Source organism: Phocoena sinus, chromosome 7 (assembly GCF_008692025.1).
Source record: "Phocoena sinus isolate mPhoSin1 chromosome 7, mPhoSin1.pri, whole genome shotgun sequence".
Classification (NCBI taxonomy): domain Eukaryota; kingdom Metazoa; phylum Chordata; class Mammalia; order Artiodactyla; family Phocoenidae; genus Phocoena; species Phocoena sinus.
Window position 1 is genome coordinate 107,132,570 of NC_045769.1, and position 19,882 is coordinate 107,152,451.

At 39.4% G+C, this 19,882-nt stretch overlaps 1 protein-coding gene across 2 annotated transcripts in view; it reads left to right on the plus strand.

Annotated features, from left to right (window-relative positions):
• Positions 1–19,882, plus strand: part of CNTNAP5 (contactin associated protein family member 5) — an 876,608-nt gene that overhangs the window by 757,380 nt on the left and 99,346 nt on the right. For both annotated transcript variants that reach the window (XM_032637306.1, XM_032637307.1), the window contains exons 18-19: positions 6,018–6,257; positions 15,056–15,280. In XM_032637306.1, the coding sequence (XP_032493197.1) occupies positions 6,018–6,257; positions 15,056–15,280 (465 nt within the window). The remainder of the gene's footprint in view (positions 1–6,017; positions 6,258–15,055; positions 15,281–19,882) is intronic.

Consider the following 19,882-nt stretch of genomic DNA (forward strand, 5'->3'; position numbering starts at 1 on the left):
AGAAAACAACTGCTCCAAATTCAAGAAGAGAGAGAGAATGACACCGCTTATTTTTGAGAAATGGGAGCCCAACCTGACACATTCAATGTTGTTCCAAAAAAAGAGTTCAGCAAAGGAGTTTTGTTTGAGCATGTATGATCAAGACAGCAGGCACATATGAAAAAAACAGAGGCTCTTGTTCAAGGAGGGCCCAAGGAATTGAGATGTTTCTCTGGAAGCAATGAGCATTTGTCGAGCTGACACATGGAGGTTTTCTAAGACAGGTTTAGAATGATCATGGTAACATTTTTAAGAGTTGATTCATACTCAGCCCAAGGAATGAGCACACTTGATACCAAGGGCCAACAGAAGAGAGTCATACAAAATTGCTTCTAGCTAGGCTGGTGAACTAATGGTCTAAAAAGATAAATGCATATGTGTATATTACTAGGTGGGAAAACCATGTAAGAGATGAGAAAAAGCAAGTAGAAGCAGCACTTAGTTGTAGTACTGACCCAAATTGTTACTGAAAGTGGAGTCTGTCTCCTCACCACTTGAAAGCCAGTACTCGAGAGGCAAGGTTGGTGGAAAGGAAAGTTTGCTTTATTTCAGAGACTGGCAACCGGGGGAGAGGGCGGACTCATGTCCAAAGTGACAATCAGTGGGCAAGAGCTTTTAAGGGGGAGTTTCAGGGTTTTATAGGTAGAGGGAGGGGCTACATGCAGAAACAGCACAGTCAGCTCTGGCACTCATCTTGAAATTGGTCATGCCGTGGTCTCATCAGTGTCATCTTGATTGTTTTGAGTACAGCTAATCTTCAGTTCCAGGATCTGTTTGTTCCTATTTCTTTGACACCAGTTTTCAGAATTGTGGCAGCTTATGTCATGGCTAAAATCTGGTCATCATGTAGTTATCTTCTTCCACCTGGTGGGGGGTTTCAGTATCTATAAAACATCTCACAGAATACGGCTCAGAATATTATCCATAGCCCTTGAAGAGGAACTAAATGTCCTTGACTTTGCTTAATGACTAAACGATTATTATTTTGTCCTGTTTGACTGTTTTTCTTCGCTTCTGCATTTTCTCACTTCTCTGATTAAATTTATTCTTTGACTAAATTTTTCTACAGACAAGAGGCAGGCAGAGAATATGAGGGCAGGCAGGACCATAGGATCTTGCTCCATTTCAAACTTGTCTAATCAAATATCTCATTTTAGGATTTTAGGGCTTTGAAGGTATTCAGGCTTTGAAGGTCAAGAGATCCCAGTCAGATTTCTGGCTCTGCCACGTAAAATCAATTTGATTCTTGACTTTGGCCAAAACAATCTCTCTGACACTGTTTCCTCAACTATGTAATGTCAATAATATGAAGAATAACTTGTTTCCCACTGAGTATTGAATGAGTTAATTATAAAGTTTCTATCATACAGCAAATATGTTTAATTTTTTTTTAGAATTAGAAGCATTGTTCGTATTCTTAAACAGCTTGCAGATTAAGTACAAGACTCCCAAACATGACTCTCATCTGCTTTAAGGATAATGCTACATTTATTTTTGTTCTTCTTTCAACTTTATATTAAACTCTAGGCAAGAAGGAGATAAAAATATATTAGAGCATTAGCTGAAAATTCAAATACATGCAAGGGTCAGGAAAGCAGTCTAAATGAATGAAGTGGTCCTGGTGGGGAACGTGGCCAAGTGGAAAGGGCACGTCCTATCTTACAGGAACTTCTCCCAGTGCAGCTGGGCTTTGTCATGCAGGAAAGCAGCTTTATTGTTAACAGGTTTTCTGATTTTTCAATGAATGACTTACTAGAATTTTTTAAATAGTTCATGTTCCATTTAATTTAATTAATTAACTCTGTGCCAAGCCCAGTGCTAACATAAGGGCACGGTCTTTTTTTTTTTTTTTTAAATTGAAGTATAGTTGATTTACAATGTTGTGCTAGTTTCAGGTGTACAGCAAAGTGATTCAGTTATACATATTATACTCTTTTTTCAGATTCTTTTCCCTTATACGTAATTATAAAACATGGAGTAGCGTTTCCTGTGCTATACAGTAGGTTCTTGTTGTTTATCTATTTTATATATAGTAGTGTGTATATGTCAATCTCAAACTTCTAATTTATTCCTCCCCACCCCCACCCGTTTGGTAACCATAAGTGTGTTCTGTGTCTGTGGGTCTATTTCTGTTTTGTAAATAAGTTCATTTGTATCATCATTTTTTTTAGATTTCAAGTAGTTCATGTTTTAAAAACATTGGCAACTAATTAAAATAAATCCTGGGTAGGCAGAAGTATTGATGAAAGGATGCATGTGTGTGAGTGCCAGTGTGTGTGTTTGTGATTGCAGGGATGGACTAGAGTGAACAGTGGAGAGTAAGAGGAAAGCTGTGCGTAATACACCACATAAATACACAGGACAGGGCTTCCCTGGTGGCGTGGTGGTTGAGAGTCCGCCTGCTGATGCAGGGGACACGGGTTCGTGCTCCAGTCCAGGAAGATCCCACGTGCCGCGGAGCGGCTGGGCCCGTGAGCCATGGCCGCTGAGCCTGCGCGTCCGGAGCCTGTGCTCCGCAATGGGAGAGGTCACAACAGTGAGAGGTCCGCGTACCGCAAAAAAAAGAAAAAAGAAAAAAAATACACAGGACAGGAGGAGGTCCGAAGTTGAGAGAGACCATGGTCAATGGGGAGACACTGTAGTTCAGAAAGCCTGGTGCACTGAAATCAGGGCAGGGAGTGCAGGAGGAGGGGATGAAGAGGTAAGCAGAGGCCAGATCTATGCAGTACCATCTAGGCTAAGGATTTGAGCTTGAACCTCAGGATGATGACTAGTCTCTGAAGGGCATTAAACAGGACTAGCAGGATCAAATGTTCACATCTGGTTGGTCTCTCTGATTGCAAAGTGGTGAGTCTGTGGAAGGAGTCAAGGCTGAGGGTGGTAAGATCCGTTAGAAGGTGGTGCTGTTACCGACCAGGGTTCTTGGCCTACACCAATCAATAAAAATTGACTATAGAGGCCACACAAGAAATTCAGGCAAGGCTTTACTGGGACTCAGGTGGTTTGCCCACCCTTCGGTGGTGCTGTATGCAGGGGGCACACGCAGTGCCCTGCTTTTGCTCCCAGCTGTTCAGAAGTGGCAGTCGGTCTTTTTGTATCTTCTTGTCCAGAATTTGCCCCAGCTGCACATGTACGCAGTTATTTTTAGTCCCTCATAGTTTCTTTGCATCTGTTGCTTGAGGAGATGTTTGTCCAGGTGCAAGTACTGTAGCAAAGGGTCCCAGGTCCCCGGTCCCAGCCTGTTTCAGTTTAAGGGATTCAAGTGGGAGTGAGCGGGATTCAAGACATGGCTCTTGGTGTGGGAAGAAGCAGATCGATTCGGAGATACCTGGGAGGGCATATCCACAGGACAGAGTTGGGGGCAAAGGGCTGTGAGTGAGAAAGGGGAGGGAAGATTGGGGCTGCCTTTCTGTACAGTATTCAAGTTTCAGGGAAGATTCTCACCTCCATCAACACAACGCATAGTAGGTAATGTCAGAAAATGGAGAGTGCTAACCACTGGATTGGGTGTGTGTGGGTGGGAAGCATCTTTCTAGAAGCATTCTATTCTTGGTCTACAATATTACCTCTCCATGAAGAAAGGAGAGCCTAACCTCTAAAGAATAAAAAGAATAAAAAGCAGTCAGGCTAAAATGGAAATTGAGTTCATTGTACAACTTGGTTCATGTTCTTTGTGTCGTGTTTTATCAGAATCTAGGATTGAAAGGATCCCCTTGTTTGGGGTCATTCTCACCGTACTCTTTATGTCTCAAACATCAAGGAGTGTATTTCTGCCAGGAAAACCACCCCAGCTACTTCTCTGTTTATAAACGTGTTGACTAAGTCACATGCAAACAGATGTGCAATAGATCTTGCATTCTCCACCTCCGCTTAGAAGAAAAATGCCACTAACAAGATTTATGAAGAGTTATTCTAATCCACCACAGGGAGTGACTACAAAATAAAGGGGAAAATAAAACAAAACATTTGACTACATAAATCCTCCTCTCTTTATTCTACACCATCTCTAGGAAAGAAATAATGAACCTTTCCCTATGATCTGCTTGTATTTATAATTGATTTATCTTGTAGTTAAAAGGAGATTTACTCATTAAAATTGAGGCAGACAGGAGAAAGCAATGTGGGTTTGACCTTCTGGCTTACTTGGGTATCACTTATCAGAACTGAAAATAGAGTGGAGTTTTATCACGCCTTCAGAATAAGAGACTAGATTAATTCTTTAAAAACATTTTGTTTCAGTCTTTTAGAGGAAGCCAATGACTACCATACATATAATTATGGGTCTGATAACCTGGGGTGATTCAGAAAAGACAGAATTCTCCCTACTTCCAACCCTATTGCTAATTATTATCTTGTCCACCCTGCCAGGCTGACATGCCAGAATTATTATTATTATTTTTTTGCATTACAGTTTCATTTATTTAACTTACAGCTTTGTTTTTTGTTTAACATGATATTCCAGGTCAGAGATAATACATTTGGAATTCATATTTGTATCCACGTTGATGGGAATATATTTTTATCTGGTCATCTGCAAGACCAAGTTTTAATAAAATTGTAGCATGAGGGATTAAATGTAAATGAGGCTCAGAAATGAGAGATATGTACAGTAAACAAATGGCACATCAGTATTGCCCTTGTTTTCTTTTTTTTATTTTATTTATTTATTTATTTTACACACACACACACACACACTGTATTTTATTTTTACAAGAGATAAATCAACTGACACCAAACATTGTAAATGGATGACCACAACAAAAGCAACAATTATTTCAATTACCAAACACGAAACACACATAATATTGACTGCCCTTGTTTTCTAACACCTTCTCCTTTCCATTAGGACACTCTGTAGACCTTGAAGACTTGAGTGTGTCCTCCATTTATCCACTTGAATGGACTTGAGGCCAAAGCATTTTATTTCAATTAGAATTTGTGTTTTGTAAGGGCAGACTGGCCCTGTGTCTTCTCTGGGAGCTCCCAGAATTCCCAACACCAAGTTAACATGGTGTTGGAATTTGGCTTATTTCTTGGTGTGTTGTCTCTCCTTACACATTTTTCTAATATCCTTTGATTTAGGTTGGTAGGATTCTAGGTTTCCAACATTAACAAAACACTCTGTCACTTTGAATCTCCTCTGTTCTTAAGTAATTTGCAACAAGCATTATGAATCTCGCTGAAACCTTCAAGATATACCCTCAGCAGAAAGTTGGGTTGCAATTCTATTCTGTATTCCAGAAGGAAAAATTTATTTTCTAAATAATAATTTGGGGGTAATCAATAGTATGTATATATATACAACCTACTAGTTCTAGCCATTTTGAGGGCTCAAGAGAAGGGATAGTGAAAACCAATGGTTACTAAGCCTTACCATGAATACATGAAATAGACTGATTCTTATTTTACAGATCAAGGAGCTGAGGCTTAGGGGATCCAGTGGTCATTATGTCTAATGGGCTACTGGCATGGAGTTTGACACCATGTCTGTCCGGTCCTAACATACACCTCTTCATAGTACATGACACTGCTGCATAAGCTTTACAACACTCATTGCCTTTTCTAACTCAGTGCAGCTAACCTACCTTGCTTCTAACTTCACCAGAGGGACAATCCCACTCTGTGCATTCACCTTCAGATAAATGTCTGCTATAGACAAAGAGCACATTTTATTTTATTTGCAAGGAATGGGGCCATCTGAAGTTTTGTATCTTAAACATGTCAAGTGCAGGATTCCACATGAATCACAGTCTTTTATTGATTTATTTTTTGAGTGGGGGAGTTCATTTTCCAGCCAGGAAACACATGCCTTTTCCCCAGATTCTTTGAATTCCTAATTCTCACCGGAAACTAATAGAAAAGCCCAACACAGGATGCCAACAGCACAATAATTAACTATCACCACTGCTGATATTAAACCTCAAAAATGTGAACCCTGCACCTTATATATTTTTTTCCTTTTATTTTTCACTGCACAGGGGGAACATCATCAAGACAGAAAGGCTTCCTAGGATGCATACGCTCCTTACACTTGAATGGGCAGAAACTGGACCTGGAGGAGAGGGCAAAGGTCACGTCTGGAGTCCGGCCCGGATGCCCGGGCCATTGCAGCAGTTACGGCCACATCTGCCACAACGGAGGCAAGTGTGTGGAGAAGCACAGTGGATACTTCTGCGACTGCACCAATTCACCGTACGAAGGGCCCTTTTGCAGAAAAGGTACAATAGAAACTTATGTTTTCCCCATGTGCTGTGTTTTAGTGCCTACAGGTTGTAGTGAAGTCATAGGAAACCCATGCCCTAGACAGTCCTCATACAATCATTTACTCTTCCTCAGTTTCCCTCTCTTTAGAGACTCTGCATAGCTCCTTAACATAATTATATATACTCATTCTTCTTGTGCATTGATACTGGCAGTCCAGTTGAACTGGATGGATAGGAACAGGAAAACACACTTGACGTGACCTAGAGCCAGTTGAGCCCCGGGAGAGATGGACTGTCATTTCTGTTGTACTAACCTTTCCATTTCCAATTTCTCCATCCACAAATGTAATCAGAGAATTATAGAATCTAGCCTTGGAACACCCTTAGAGACCTTGAAGCCATTGTAAATCATTTTACAATACGGAGAGTGTAGGTGAGTTGGTAAAATCCACATCATGTATTTAGTAAAATCTCCCTGTTCTGCAGATGACATGAATGGGGTCTGAGGCTTTAAAAGTCTTGCCCGAAGATTCACATTAATTCCTCAGGGGGCTGAGAATAGAGCACAGGAGTCAAAATCCCTTCCCCAGGGACTTCCCTGGTCGTCCAGTGGTTAAGACTCCACACTTCCAACGCAGGGGACACACATTCCATCCCTGGTTGGGGAACTAAGATCCCACATGCTGCGCCCTGTGGCCAAAAAAAAAAAAAAAAAAAAAAAAAAATTCCCTGCCCCAGTGCCTTTCCACACACCCTCCTAATCTTATGAATTCATGTCATTGATAAAAGCTAAATATGTTGGATATACACCTTAAACAAGGAATGATGGTTATGGTGTAAATTCTCTGGATCAATTAAAAATAACTACAAACTGTAAAAACTCATTATTCAGTATCCATACTTAGTATTTTTCAACTAGAAGGACAAAAGATTTGGTCTACTATCAATCTTCGCAGAATCTTTTAAAGTTTAATTTATTGATGGAAAAAAAGTTTGTTGACCAAGAATGTAAACAATATTTCAAGAGAAGCATTTAAACTATTAAAATAAAATGTTTTAATCACTTTGAAACACCGTTTACATACAGACAATGATGGCAATTACAAATAATTCTTGTCAGTTCATTAAAACACATTTTTCAAGCACACCCTTAACAAACAATGCTTTATTTTAGTTCAACTTACTCTTGGAACTTAAAGACAGCAGGGGAAAAAGCACCCAGTGTTCTCTTTGAAGGATTATAATTTAAGCTCTTCATTCATTGACACTGGCCTCCTCCCCAATTAGTTTGAATTACTTGCTTGTTATTGCTGGGAAGCATTGAGCTCCTCAGGAGAAAATTAATGGTAGAAATTACAGGGCCAGCAGAGTGTCGGTCCTACATGGGAGTTCGAAATAAAAGAGATCCCACCCCAGTAGGCTCTCTAAAACAAAGTGCTCCTGCATTTTCACACTGGTGGAAGTCTCTGGAATAACTTCCCCTGAATTTTTTTTTTTTTTTTTTTTTTTTTTTTGCGGTACGCGGACCTCTCACTGTTGTGGCCTCTCCCATTGCGGAGCACAGGCTCTGGACGCGCAGGCATCAGCGGCCATGGCTCCCGGGCCCAGCCGCTCCGCGGCATGTGGGATCCTCCCGGACCGGGGCACGAACCCGTGTGCCCTGCATGGGCAGGCGGACTCTCAACCACTACGCCACCAGGGAAGCCCTCCTCTGAAATTTTGAATGCCACCCTTAGACTGGCCCCACAGGGTAGAAGAAGCAAATGCAGAATAAACACCACCAAACCCAGTCCCTAAAATATACTAGCATTATTTTACAAGATCTATACCCAGTGTCTATTTGGGAAAAAAAATAAAGAAAAGCAGTAGACCTCTCTGTATTTCTCCAGAGACATTATTCAAACATCTCATAGATCATCTTGCTCTAAATTTAGCCTAATTTCCCATTGGCTCCTTTCTCTAAAACAATTCCTATTCATTATCTTCTGCCCATGCCACTGCATCTTTTGACTGTATTTCTTGAAATGTCTGCTGTGCTCTCTCCCCATGTTTTAGTTTGGCAGATATTTGCTTAGCCTTTTCAGCTTCCTTCATATTTCACTGTGAACTTTTCCCCCATCTCATAAATCTAAGGAAATTATTCCCTTTATATTCAGCAGTTGCAAAGTAAGTGAGATGAACCTTTTAAATGCATCTTTGAGCAATGCCAGTTGGCTCTGAGAAGTGTGGCCTGGGACTCAAATGGGAACCCTTAGCTCCAATATTGTCCTGGATAAAGCTGTTCTCTTTTAGGGCAGTCTTTTATGTTAACTTTCCATGGCATGTATATTTTAGGGGATGCCAATCCTGGAAATATCTGGTGTAGAATTAAGGACATTTGTCCATGACCAATGACTGGGCTAGAACCACTGTCTATTGACCCATTTTCTGTTTCTGAGTGTTATACAAAGGAATGATAATCACAAACTAGCTAGCAGTTATTGACTGCAACATTTATTCCTTATCCCCAAGCTAGGAGGGAAGAAACAATATTTGCATTTAACATGTAAAAATACTGACCATCACACTGGTTTAGTGATTGCTAATAAATGTCAGAGCTGGAGGTTCATCATTTTTTGATTCCTTTTTCCCGTTTTTGACCCTAATTTCATCCTGTACAGGAAAGTGTTAATAGGATTCAAATATGTAGGGGGTTTTTTGTTATTGTTTTATGTATGTGTTTCTCTTTTTTTATTTTTGGATGTAATTTACATACCCCAAATTCACCCTTTTCAACAGTACAATTCAGGAGTTTTTACTATATTCACAAACTTGCATGACCATCACCACTCCATAATATTAGAATGTTTTCATCATCTCTAAAAGGAATCTCATACCCCTTAGGAGCTATTCACCTTTCTCCCAGTCCCTGGAAACCATTCATCTAACTTTGTGTCACTAGGAATTGCCTATTCTGGATATTTCAAAAAATATATAGAATCATACAATAAGTGGCCTTTTTGTGTCTGGTTTCTTTCACTTAGCATAATGTTTTCAATGTTCGTCTATGCTGTGGATTTTTCAGTGCTTTACTTCCTTTTATTTCCAAAAGAGTATTCCATTGTGTGGATGTGCCACATTTTGTTTATCCATTCATTAGGCGATGGACATGGGATGTTTCCATTTATTTTGGCTATTATGAATAATGCTGCTATTCACCCTCATGTACATTTTTTGTATCAACTTATGTTTTATGTTCCCTTGGGTATATACCTACAGATGGGATTGCTGAGTCGTATAGTAATTACATGTTGTCTAACTTTTTGAGGAACTGCCAAACTGTTTTCAAAGTAACCTCTCCATTTTACATTCTTACCAGCCATGTACGAGCATTCCAATTTCTCCACATCTTCACCAACACTTGTTACTATCTTTTCCATAAGACACATTCTGCTGTGAATGTGTGAAAGAATATCACATTGTAATTTTGACTTGCATTTTTAAATGACTGATAATGTCAAACACTGTTTCATGTACTTATTGGCCAAGTGTGCATCTTCTTTGCATGTCTATTCAAATCTATAGTCCATTTTTAAACTGGGTTATTTTTCTTTTTATTGTTTGGTTGTAGAATTTTTTAATATTCTGAACATAACTGTCATAATAGATATATGATTTGCAAAATGTTTCTCCCCTTTTCACTTGCTTGACAATATCTTTTGAAGCACAAAATTTTTATAAGTCCAATTTATCTATTTTTTGTTGTTGGTGGTGGTGTTTTGGTGTTATATCTATGAAACCATTGTCTAATCCAATGTCATGAAGATTTATGTCTATGTTTTCTTCTAAGTGTTTTGTAGTTTTAGGTCTCACATTTAGTCTTTGATAAATTTTGAGTTAATTTCTGTATATGGTGTAAGGTAGGGGTCCTACATTTTTCTTTTGCTTGTGACTATCCAGTTGTTCCAATATCATCTGTGTACTTGTCTGTAGCCCACATCTACCCCAACCACTATATGAAGTGTCTAGGTATGACAGTCATTTAAATTTTTTGAATTAAAAACTCTAGATAATATATTTGGAATTCTATTTGAAAATACATCTGGAAATCTAGAAAAATAAAAACCAAGCTAATCATTCAAAGACAACCATTAAAAAGGAGATCTGATATTCTTGTAGCTCTTTTATTTGCATTTAGTGTAGCTGAGATAATTCTGTCCATTCCATTTTATATTCTGAATTTTCTTTATTTCATTTCATAGCCATTCCTATATAATTCATCAATTTTAATGATTGCAATATATTCCATCTGGTGGAATTGCTTCTGTGTATTTGACATTATATCACAGAGCATTTTAGTATAGCAGTAGTAGAACTCTGGTACCAGTCCTGCCTGTGTTCAGATTCTGGCTCATCTACAGACTACACTGTGTGACACTGGTTATGTAATTCAACCTCACAATTCCTTGGTTTTCTCGTCTGTAAAATGTGGAAAATTCAGGAATTCTTCATGAAAGATTCTGATGGAAATTTAGTGAGCATTTCACATAGCAATTGAGATAATGCCTGGCCTATAAAGTCTCAGTAAATGCTCTTACTATTGCTTTGGAATTTTAGATTGCCCCAAATTTTGCACATAAATAATGCTGTGATAAACACAATCATTGATTATTCCCTTAATAATGGAATTTCAGTGAAAACATAGTATACATATTTGGGTAATTTAGCAATTGCCAAAAACCTGTTGAAAAAATTCTATAATATATACCTTCCTGCCAACTTATATTATTTTTTTTTACTTTTTATTACAGAAAAATTCAATCATGCACTATAGTAGAAGGGTTTCAGAACCCCCATGCATCCATTATTTAGCTTCAACAACTATTTACTCATGATCATTTTTATTTCGTCTACAGCCTAACATCCCTCCTCCTATTATTACTTTATTTATTTATTTGGCTGTGTTGGGTCTTGGTTGCAGCATGTGGGCTCTTCATTGTGGTGCGCAGGCTTCTCTCTAGTTGTGGCATGCGGGCTCCAGAGTGTGTGGGCACAGTAGTTACTTGCCCCGCAGCATGTGGAATCTTAGTTCCCCAACCAGGGATCGAACCCACACCCCCTACATTGGAAGGTAGATTCTTAATCACTGGACTACCAGGGAATTTTATTATTTTGAAGCAAATTCTAGATATCACATCCATTCTATAAATACTGCAGTATGTATTGTTAAAAGATGACATAAAAATATGTATCCACAGGACTGTTATAGTAAGAACATTTTAATAACTTTTTAATAATATGAAATATCCACTCAGCATTCAAATTCCTATTTCTTTCATTTATTTTCAGTTTGTTTGAAGTTATTCTAAATTACTTACAGCCTGACTGACTTCTATGGAAACGCTAGCCTATTCATTAAGGCCTGGTCTTTATACTTATTCTAATTCTAAATCTATTTCTATTACTATTTTTAAGACCAGCTGTTGTTTATTGAGTTCCTACTGTGTGCTGTCCCTTTACATCCTCTCTTCCAACCCGTCTGCCTGCCACGAGATTGAATTCATCCCTGTTTGTGTATGAATAGCCAGCAGTTGACGGGATCTCATGAGAAAACAGGAGGAGCACACAAATAGGGTCCAGGCCCATGTCAATCTGACTCCAAGGCTGCCTTGGAGATATACAACCTCTCCAGCATCACCCGGACTCCTAGCATCTGCTCTGAGTTCATTACACACTTTAAGGCCTAGTCAATACCAAGCTCCTCTTTCAGGTCTTCTCACGCTGCTCCCGCCCACAGAGGCATTCAACTCTGGGACTCAATGTCTCCGTTATTCACACATCACATTCAAGGCCACGTTCCATCGGTCTTATTTCTTTTCATGTGTGTCCTGTCTTCTCAGAATCTAATCAGCAGTTTCTTCCACCAGGTAGGTACTCAACCGATGTTGCTAATATTGGTTATCATGGCCCTAGAGTAGCATGATGGTGATTGGTAATAATCACCTTCAAGTGAAGATTTTTCTTTCATTTTGCCCAGTGGTTTCAGATGTTTAGATAAATCAATCAGAGAGCTTAAATATGATCAGAGAGCTCAAACTCTTAGATTATAAAAGAAAAGAAACTGAGAGAATAATCAAATCCAGGTGTTTTGCTGAATTTAGTTTTAGGTTGAACTTCACAATATCTAAATAAATAAAAATACAACTGGGGCTGGGGAGGAGGGAAGACAGAATTTGGTAGGACAGCTCTAGTTTAAAAACTGCTTTTCAGGTCTTCCTTGGTGGTGCAGTGGTTGAGAGCCCGCCTGCCGATGCAGGGGACATGGGTTCGTGCCCCAGTCCGAGAAGATCCCACATGCCGCGGAGCAGCTGGGCCCGTGAGCCATGGCCGCTGAGCCTGCGCGTCCGGAGCCTGTGCCCCGCAATGGGAGAGGCCACAACAGTGAGAGGCCCGCATACTGTAAAAAAAAAAAAAAAAATGCTTTTCATTTTAATTTCCTGTCTTAAGTATAGGGAAAAAATGTAATATGAATGCCTGTATCTAATATACTATTCATGACAGAATGATCTGAATTATACTTACATTTGAACACACACACAAACATCCCATAAAAGCCATTACTCTGTTAACTAGGAGTTAGTAGCTCAAAACGCAGACCAAATGTCCCCAAGGAAATTCACTTGAGAAGAGTGTTTGAATCCAGCTGATGATCAACTAGAACCCTCCTGTCACCAGTTTCTGCACAGATCTCAGTAATCAGGAGGACCAATGATTTTCTAACCTGCATGCAAAATGCAGAACACTTTCTCTGAATCTTTAGTGAAAAGGAACCGGTATTCCCAGTCTGCTAAGCAATATGCATAAATATGCAACTTTAATTTTTTTGGCACCGTGACAGGCTGTTACAGAATTTTCACAAAGGTAGAACAAATTTGCAATGGAATTAGGAAGCAAAAGCCAGGTTTGATCATGTTCTAGGTGCCACCAACTCAATCAGAGAAATTCATGGGGAATTGCAGATACTCAATCTTTCAGAAAGAAGAGAAATTAATTATGCCAATATAGATTCATGTGTTTTTTAACCAACAAAGACCTATTGTATAGCACAAGGAACTATACTCAATATTTTGTAATAAGGGAAAAGAATCTGAAAATAATAAATATATATGTATGTATAACTGAATCACATTGCTGTACACCTGAAACCAATACAACACTGTAAGTCAACTATACTTCAATTAAAAAAAAAGAAAAAAAATAGATTCATGTCTAATGTGCTGTTTTCATAGCAGAGGTTTGTTGCAGATCCAAGCTCTGTTGTTCTACTGAGGAAACTTTGCTCCATACCCTGATACTGTGTAGAGATAAAATTGAAAGTAAACTTAAGAGCAGCCCTGATTCAAAGAAAAAAATATCCCAGCACTTGGATGCATGTGCAGTCATTAAACAGATATATTTTATGATGGGCATTAGTATGGGTTGAGGTTGAATTCTCTTCTAATACAGAGAGTCTGTGAGTTTAAACTACCGTGGTAACTCTCTTAAGAGCTTTTAACATATCCTCTTGTTTATCCGCCCAGAAATATTGTTGAGGGAGGTGTTATGTTTCCCATTTGCCGGATGAGAAAACCATCTCCATGGGTTTGACTAACTTGCCTGGAACCACACAGCTAGTATGAAATCAAAGGAGGCTTCAGATCCAGTGGTGAAATTGGATCCTTGCTGATTCCACTGAACAAAAATGATAGCAGTTGGAGTGAAGACATTATACAGGGAGGATTGGGTGATTCCTGCTCCTGCAAATTGAATGTCATCAGTCTGTAGAGGCTTCCCTTCCCAATGGTGATGGCAGATCTGTATCCTCTATGTTGTGCTGTAGGAATTGTTTCCCATGGGAATGCCTATTTGCCAAAGTCTTTGCTCTTTTATGGAACTGAAAACCAATTCCCTAGGTATTTAAAATCATTGAGTCCAAAGGGGAAAGAGGGGAGAGATAAATTAGGATTTGGGGGTTAACCTAAACACACCACTATATATAAAAGAGATAACCAGCAAGGACCTACTGTATAGCACAGGGAACTATACTCAATATTTTGTAATAACCTATAAGGGAAAAGAATCTGAAAAAGAATAGATACATATTATGTAAAATTGAATCACTGTGGTGTACACCTGAAACTAACAAAATACTGTAAATCAACTATCCTTCAAATAAAAAAATAAAATAAAATAATTGAGTCCAGGAATTGGATACCTATGCCTTTCCTACTCTTTCCACAGATTTTCTCTCCTCCATTTCCACGGGTCCTCACACTTTCCCAACACCATAGAGAATTACTTTCTTTCCCAATGTACTACTCTCAGTAGTTTTGAGCCCACTCAACACCCTCCTGACCCACGAGAAAAACATAAACCAGAATTGTTAGGATTTCAGTTTTGAACGTAAGATAATCCTGGTGCAGTTTCTCTCTACTATGCAGGAGGCCGGGACATCTCCTCTTTGCTTCTCCAGAAATCAGCCAGGCCCGTGTTAGTTATTCCGCAGACATACATGAAACTGGTCCTACATTTCACAGTGCACATCTGAGCTCTCTCTTCTAGCCACACAACCTTGTTCAAGGTGCTTAACCCCGGCAAGCCTCATGTTTTTCATCTGTAAATAGAAATGGTGATTTCTGCCACTTCAAAATTATTGTGGGAAGCATATTCTATAATTCATATAAAAACTCTCACACAGTGACCGATGCATAGGAAACAACAAACAAGCAATGATGGCTCTCCTGCATGCTCGACCAAATGTTTTAATGTGTGCTTTCCCCTCTGATATTTTGCAGAGGTTTCTGCTGTCTTTGAGGCTGGCACTTCAGTGACTTACATGTTTCAAGAACCCTACCCAGTGACCAAGAATATAAGCCTCTCTTCCTCAGCGATTTATGCAGATGCAGCCCCCTCCAAAGAAAACATTGCATTGAGCTTTGTGACAGCGCAGGCACCCAGCCTCCTGCTCTGTATCAACTCTTCTTCTCAGGACTACCTGGCTGTCCTGCTCTGCAAGAATGGTGAGTTCTGTTGGCATGAAGCCTGATGGAGTGTTATTCTGTGCTGGAGGGCCAGTACATACCCTCCAGAACTCTGCATAATTTCAACTTAATGTGGTCTCACCTGGGCAGTGTCTTTCCAGATCTCCAGTCCAACCTTTGATTGTGCTTTTCCTTTATGAGTTGCAATTGGTATTCAGGAGCTATGTCAATTCACTGCTGAAGTCTCGAATACATTGACTTTAATTTGCTTCAACTGTGTAGCAGTCATTCTTTATTATTTATTCTGTGCTGCAATCCATTAAGTGTAAAGGAGCAGATCATCAGTCTATCTGAATTTCAGAACGACACTCGTCACATACATCCTGTCGTCTTTGCTGCAGGATCCTTTACTGAGGACTGTTAAAACAACAGGCGTAAATGCACGCTGTATTAATAAAAGCTGAATGCCTAGGTCTTAGAGAGAAGTAGTATGTGTGAGTCATAACCTTGTGAAGTATGGGGCTGGGTGCTGAGAATCAGATTTTGGAAAGAATGTGGACAAAAGGAAATATGTGAAGATTAGAATGATAAAGGGGCTAGAACACAATGAGTACAAGGACTGTTGAAGGACATCAGTTTTGATGGCTGTTAGCAGAAGCCAGGTTTGCTCTTCACACTACTTAATTCTACCCGGCAATGATGAGGGCAGTTTATTTAGTCACGACCAAGGGCACTCAGATCAAACTCCTGGAGAACAGTTGGAACAGGCGAAGAGGGCAGATGTGGACATCCCTGTAGTATGGTCTCAAAGAACACTTTCCTATGATTGAGAATTTCTTTTCCCCTCTTGTAACTTGCTATATAATGAGATGAGTTTGGGCTTTTGAACCATCCACCACAAGGATGGACTGTGGTACTGGTGGGGAGCATACAGGAAGCTGGGGATACACAGCACACACTGTGCCCTCTCTAGACCTTATGTGGAAACTTTAGAAATTTCTCTTGCTCTACTTTTACTTGGGTTTATTCTTCCTTGTGTCATCTTGTTTTCCAACTAGGTATGAACTAGATAATGAAGAATGATATGTGGGCCTCAAGCAAGGTTCAAAACTGGTGGACCTGTGGGTTGAATCGGGCCTGATTTACAATAATAATAACAATGGTTAACTCTAAAGGACTCATTCATCCTGAAAGCAACATGAAAGGGAAGAAAAAAAGGAGATTGAGAAACTAGGATAATGAATGGTCATCCAAGACTGTCTGGTCTTGAAAGACTCTGCAAGAGAAAAGGAAAACCTTATGGGTTATTAGACCTCTTATTTATCAGCAGAGCTCTGTATGATTAGGACCATTATAGAAACATGTCAGTTTTTACCTCTTGCCCCTAAAATGTCTCTGTAAGGTCAATAAGGCTGGCTGAGGAAAGTGAGGCATGGATTAACGGATTAACCTAGGCCAGCCAGATAATTCATGACACAGCTAGGGCCAGATGCCAGGTCTCTAGATAGTCAGCCCAGCAATCTTTCCTCTAAACTAGATCATCCTGCTCTGTTGGGACTGGACTATAGTCAGATGGTTACAGAGCACTGAGATGCCAGATTTCCCCGAAAGCACCTTTTGGGTGTAGTTCTGCAGGATCATGCTTATGGTTACAGACTGTGTAACAAAAATAACTAGATCACATTACATATATATTACTCCGTATAGTCTATTATAATAGAGATATTGAACTCTGTGCTGGGCACTATTCTAATTAGTACAGAGGACTTAAGCCTCACAATAATCCTGTGTGATTACTGGTATTAACAGAATCAGTATCTTAGAGTTGTAGAATCCAAGGCATATAGACAGACATTAAATAACTTGCTTAAAATCCCACAGCAACTAAGGAGAGAGCTGGGATTCAGTCTTCCCTCCCCAAGTCTCGTAGGTATTCTTGACCATAAGGGGTAAACTAAGAGTGTTATTTTTTGAAAGACAGCATATTTTAAATAACTTTAATTGGGAAGGCATCCTTTTCTCTTTTTTTAATTGAAGTAGAGTTGATTTACAATGTTTTGTTAGTTTCAGGTGTCCAGCAAAGTGATTCAGTTATACATACATATATATATATTTTTTTTTTTTCAGATTCTTTTCCCTTATAGGCTATTACAAAATATTGAGTATTGTTCCCTGTGCTATACAGCAGGTCCTTGCTGGTCAGAAAGGCATTCTTGAATTCTGCCTTAACCTTTATTTTCTTATACTCTAATGCCTCACTTCATTGAAGGCTCTACCTGACCCCATAGGCATTTACATGTTTTAAACCCTGGTAAATGCAGGAAGCAAGGAGATACTTGTGCCTTGTTTTTTGGTTTAAGGTTAGATCTCAGGGCTAGTGTAAAAGTACAGGCCTTGCAGCTCAGTCTAAGATACAGGAAATGGGTGTCCAAGCCGTGGTTAGTAATGGAGTGTCCCCCATCCCCTTACTCAATCTCAGAGAATCACTATCCCCACCCACCTCGCCCCACCACGATTGCTCTAGGGACCTCTTGTTTTAGTAGGTAGTGCTGGGGGACTCAGTGATTGAGGATGCTGGACTTTTCCTGCCATCTCTTTCTCCTACGGAGACACAACTAAGATAAGTGCCCATTCATTCATTCTTCTATTGATTCTCTGGGTCATTGATTCTCTGGTCATTAGTCCCCCTGCACGGGATCAGGAGACTGACAAAAGTAAGCAGGATACAGGATACTGTGCTCTCTCAACACAATCAGGAAAAAGAGAGACTCAGACACTACCTTAAACTTTTTGAAAGATGATCTAAATATATGAGGGAATCCAGTTGCCCAGATTTCTCAAGCAGTCTAACTAGAAGTGAGATTTTGCCTAGCTTGAAGGATCAATCTCCCAGGAATTCAGAGATTACAATGGTAGCGTAAAATGCCTTGTGCGACAGTGAATTCCTTGTCATTGGAGGTCTTTGAATAAAAATTGCATGATGATTTGTTGGAGAAACCATAATAAGAATTCCAGCAGTGTATGGCAGAGAAAAGTAACCTCTTAGTTTCTTGGCATGTCTTAGATTTCGTGATTCTCTGTTCCCTTCCTGTGTCGTCTTACATTTATATTTCTTTCTGCTAGGGCTTTATTTGCAGACTTAGAAATGCTTCTATAAGGAGTTAAGAAGTGGTATGCTTTTCTAAAATTTTTTATTTTATGTTGGAGTATAGTTAATTTAGAGTGTTGTGTTAGTTTCAGGTGTACAGCAAACTCATTTAGTTACACATACTCATATATCTGTTCTTTTTCAGATTATTTTCCCATATAAGTTACTACAGAGTATTGAGTATAGTTCCCTGCACTATACAGTAGGTCCTTGTTGTTTATCTATTTTATATATAGTAGTGTGTGTGTGTTAATCCCAGCCTCCCAAGTTATCCCTCCTCCCCGACCCTTCCCCTTTGGTAACCATAAGTTTGTTTTCTAAGTCTGTGAGCCTGTTTCTGTTTTATAAGTAAGTTCATTTGTATTATTCTTTTAGATTCCACATATAAGTGATATCATATGATATTTGTCTTTCTTTGTCTGACTTCACTTAGTCACAGAGAATAATACCTGTCTCCTTCATAAAGCTGTTATTTTTTAAATTTTATTTATTAATTTATTTATTTTTGGCTGTGTTGGGTCTTCGTTGCTGCACACGGGCTTTCTCTAGTTGCGGCGAGCGGGGTCTACTCTTCGTTGCGGTGTGCGGGCTTCTCATTGCAGTGTCTTCCCTCATTGTGGAGCACAGGCTCTAGGCACATGGGCTTCAGTAGTTGCGGCACGCGGGCTCAGTAGTTGTGGCTCACGGGCTCTAGAGCACAGGCTCAGTAGTTGTGGCACATGAGCTTAGTTGCTCTGCGGCATGTGGGATCTTCCCGGACCAGGGATCGAACCCGTGTCCCCTGCATTGGCAGGTGGATTCTCAAGCACTGCACCACCAGGGAAGCCCATAAAACCGTTATTAAAAAAGATGAGTTAATATGTGCAAAAGTGATGCTTCTACTAGAAAATACTATATATATGTACACAATTATTATTACTGCAACTTTGTAAATAGTAAGCCCAAATAGTCACTGGCCCAGACTTTTATTATTAGCCTCATTTTGCACACAGCAATAATACAAATAAAAATGATCTTATTTCTCCCAGGAAAAAAAAAAAAAGAAGTGGTATTCTTAAAACTTGTTCCCAATACATTCATAGTATTAGGTCACTGGCCTAATTGTCAGTGAAAAATATGGGGGACACTGAATTGTAAGGAACTAGAAATATTTTTAACACAACTCTGATACATTTCAGTGGAAAATATACCTCTGAAAATATTAATGGAAGTAAAGAATACTTACAGATTGAAAAAAAAAAGATTAGGAGGGCAAAGACAGTAAAGAGTTAACTTGGGAAAGTCTCTGGAAGGGATTTTTTAAAAAACTTTATTGGAGTATAGTTGATTTACAATGTTGTGTTAGTTTCAGGTGGACAACAATGGAAGGGATTTTATAATAAGATTGATTCGCACCTCTCTGATGTGGAGGGAAGAGTTTTCTGTTAGCACAGCTTTCTTAACCTTTCTTTGATTTAAGACACCTTTGGGAATCCGGTGGAAATTAAGAGAGG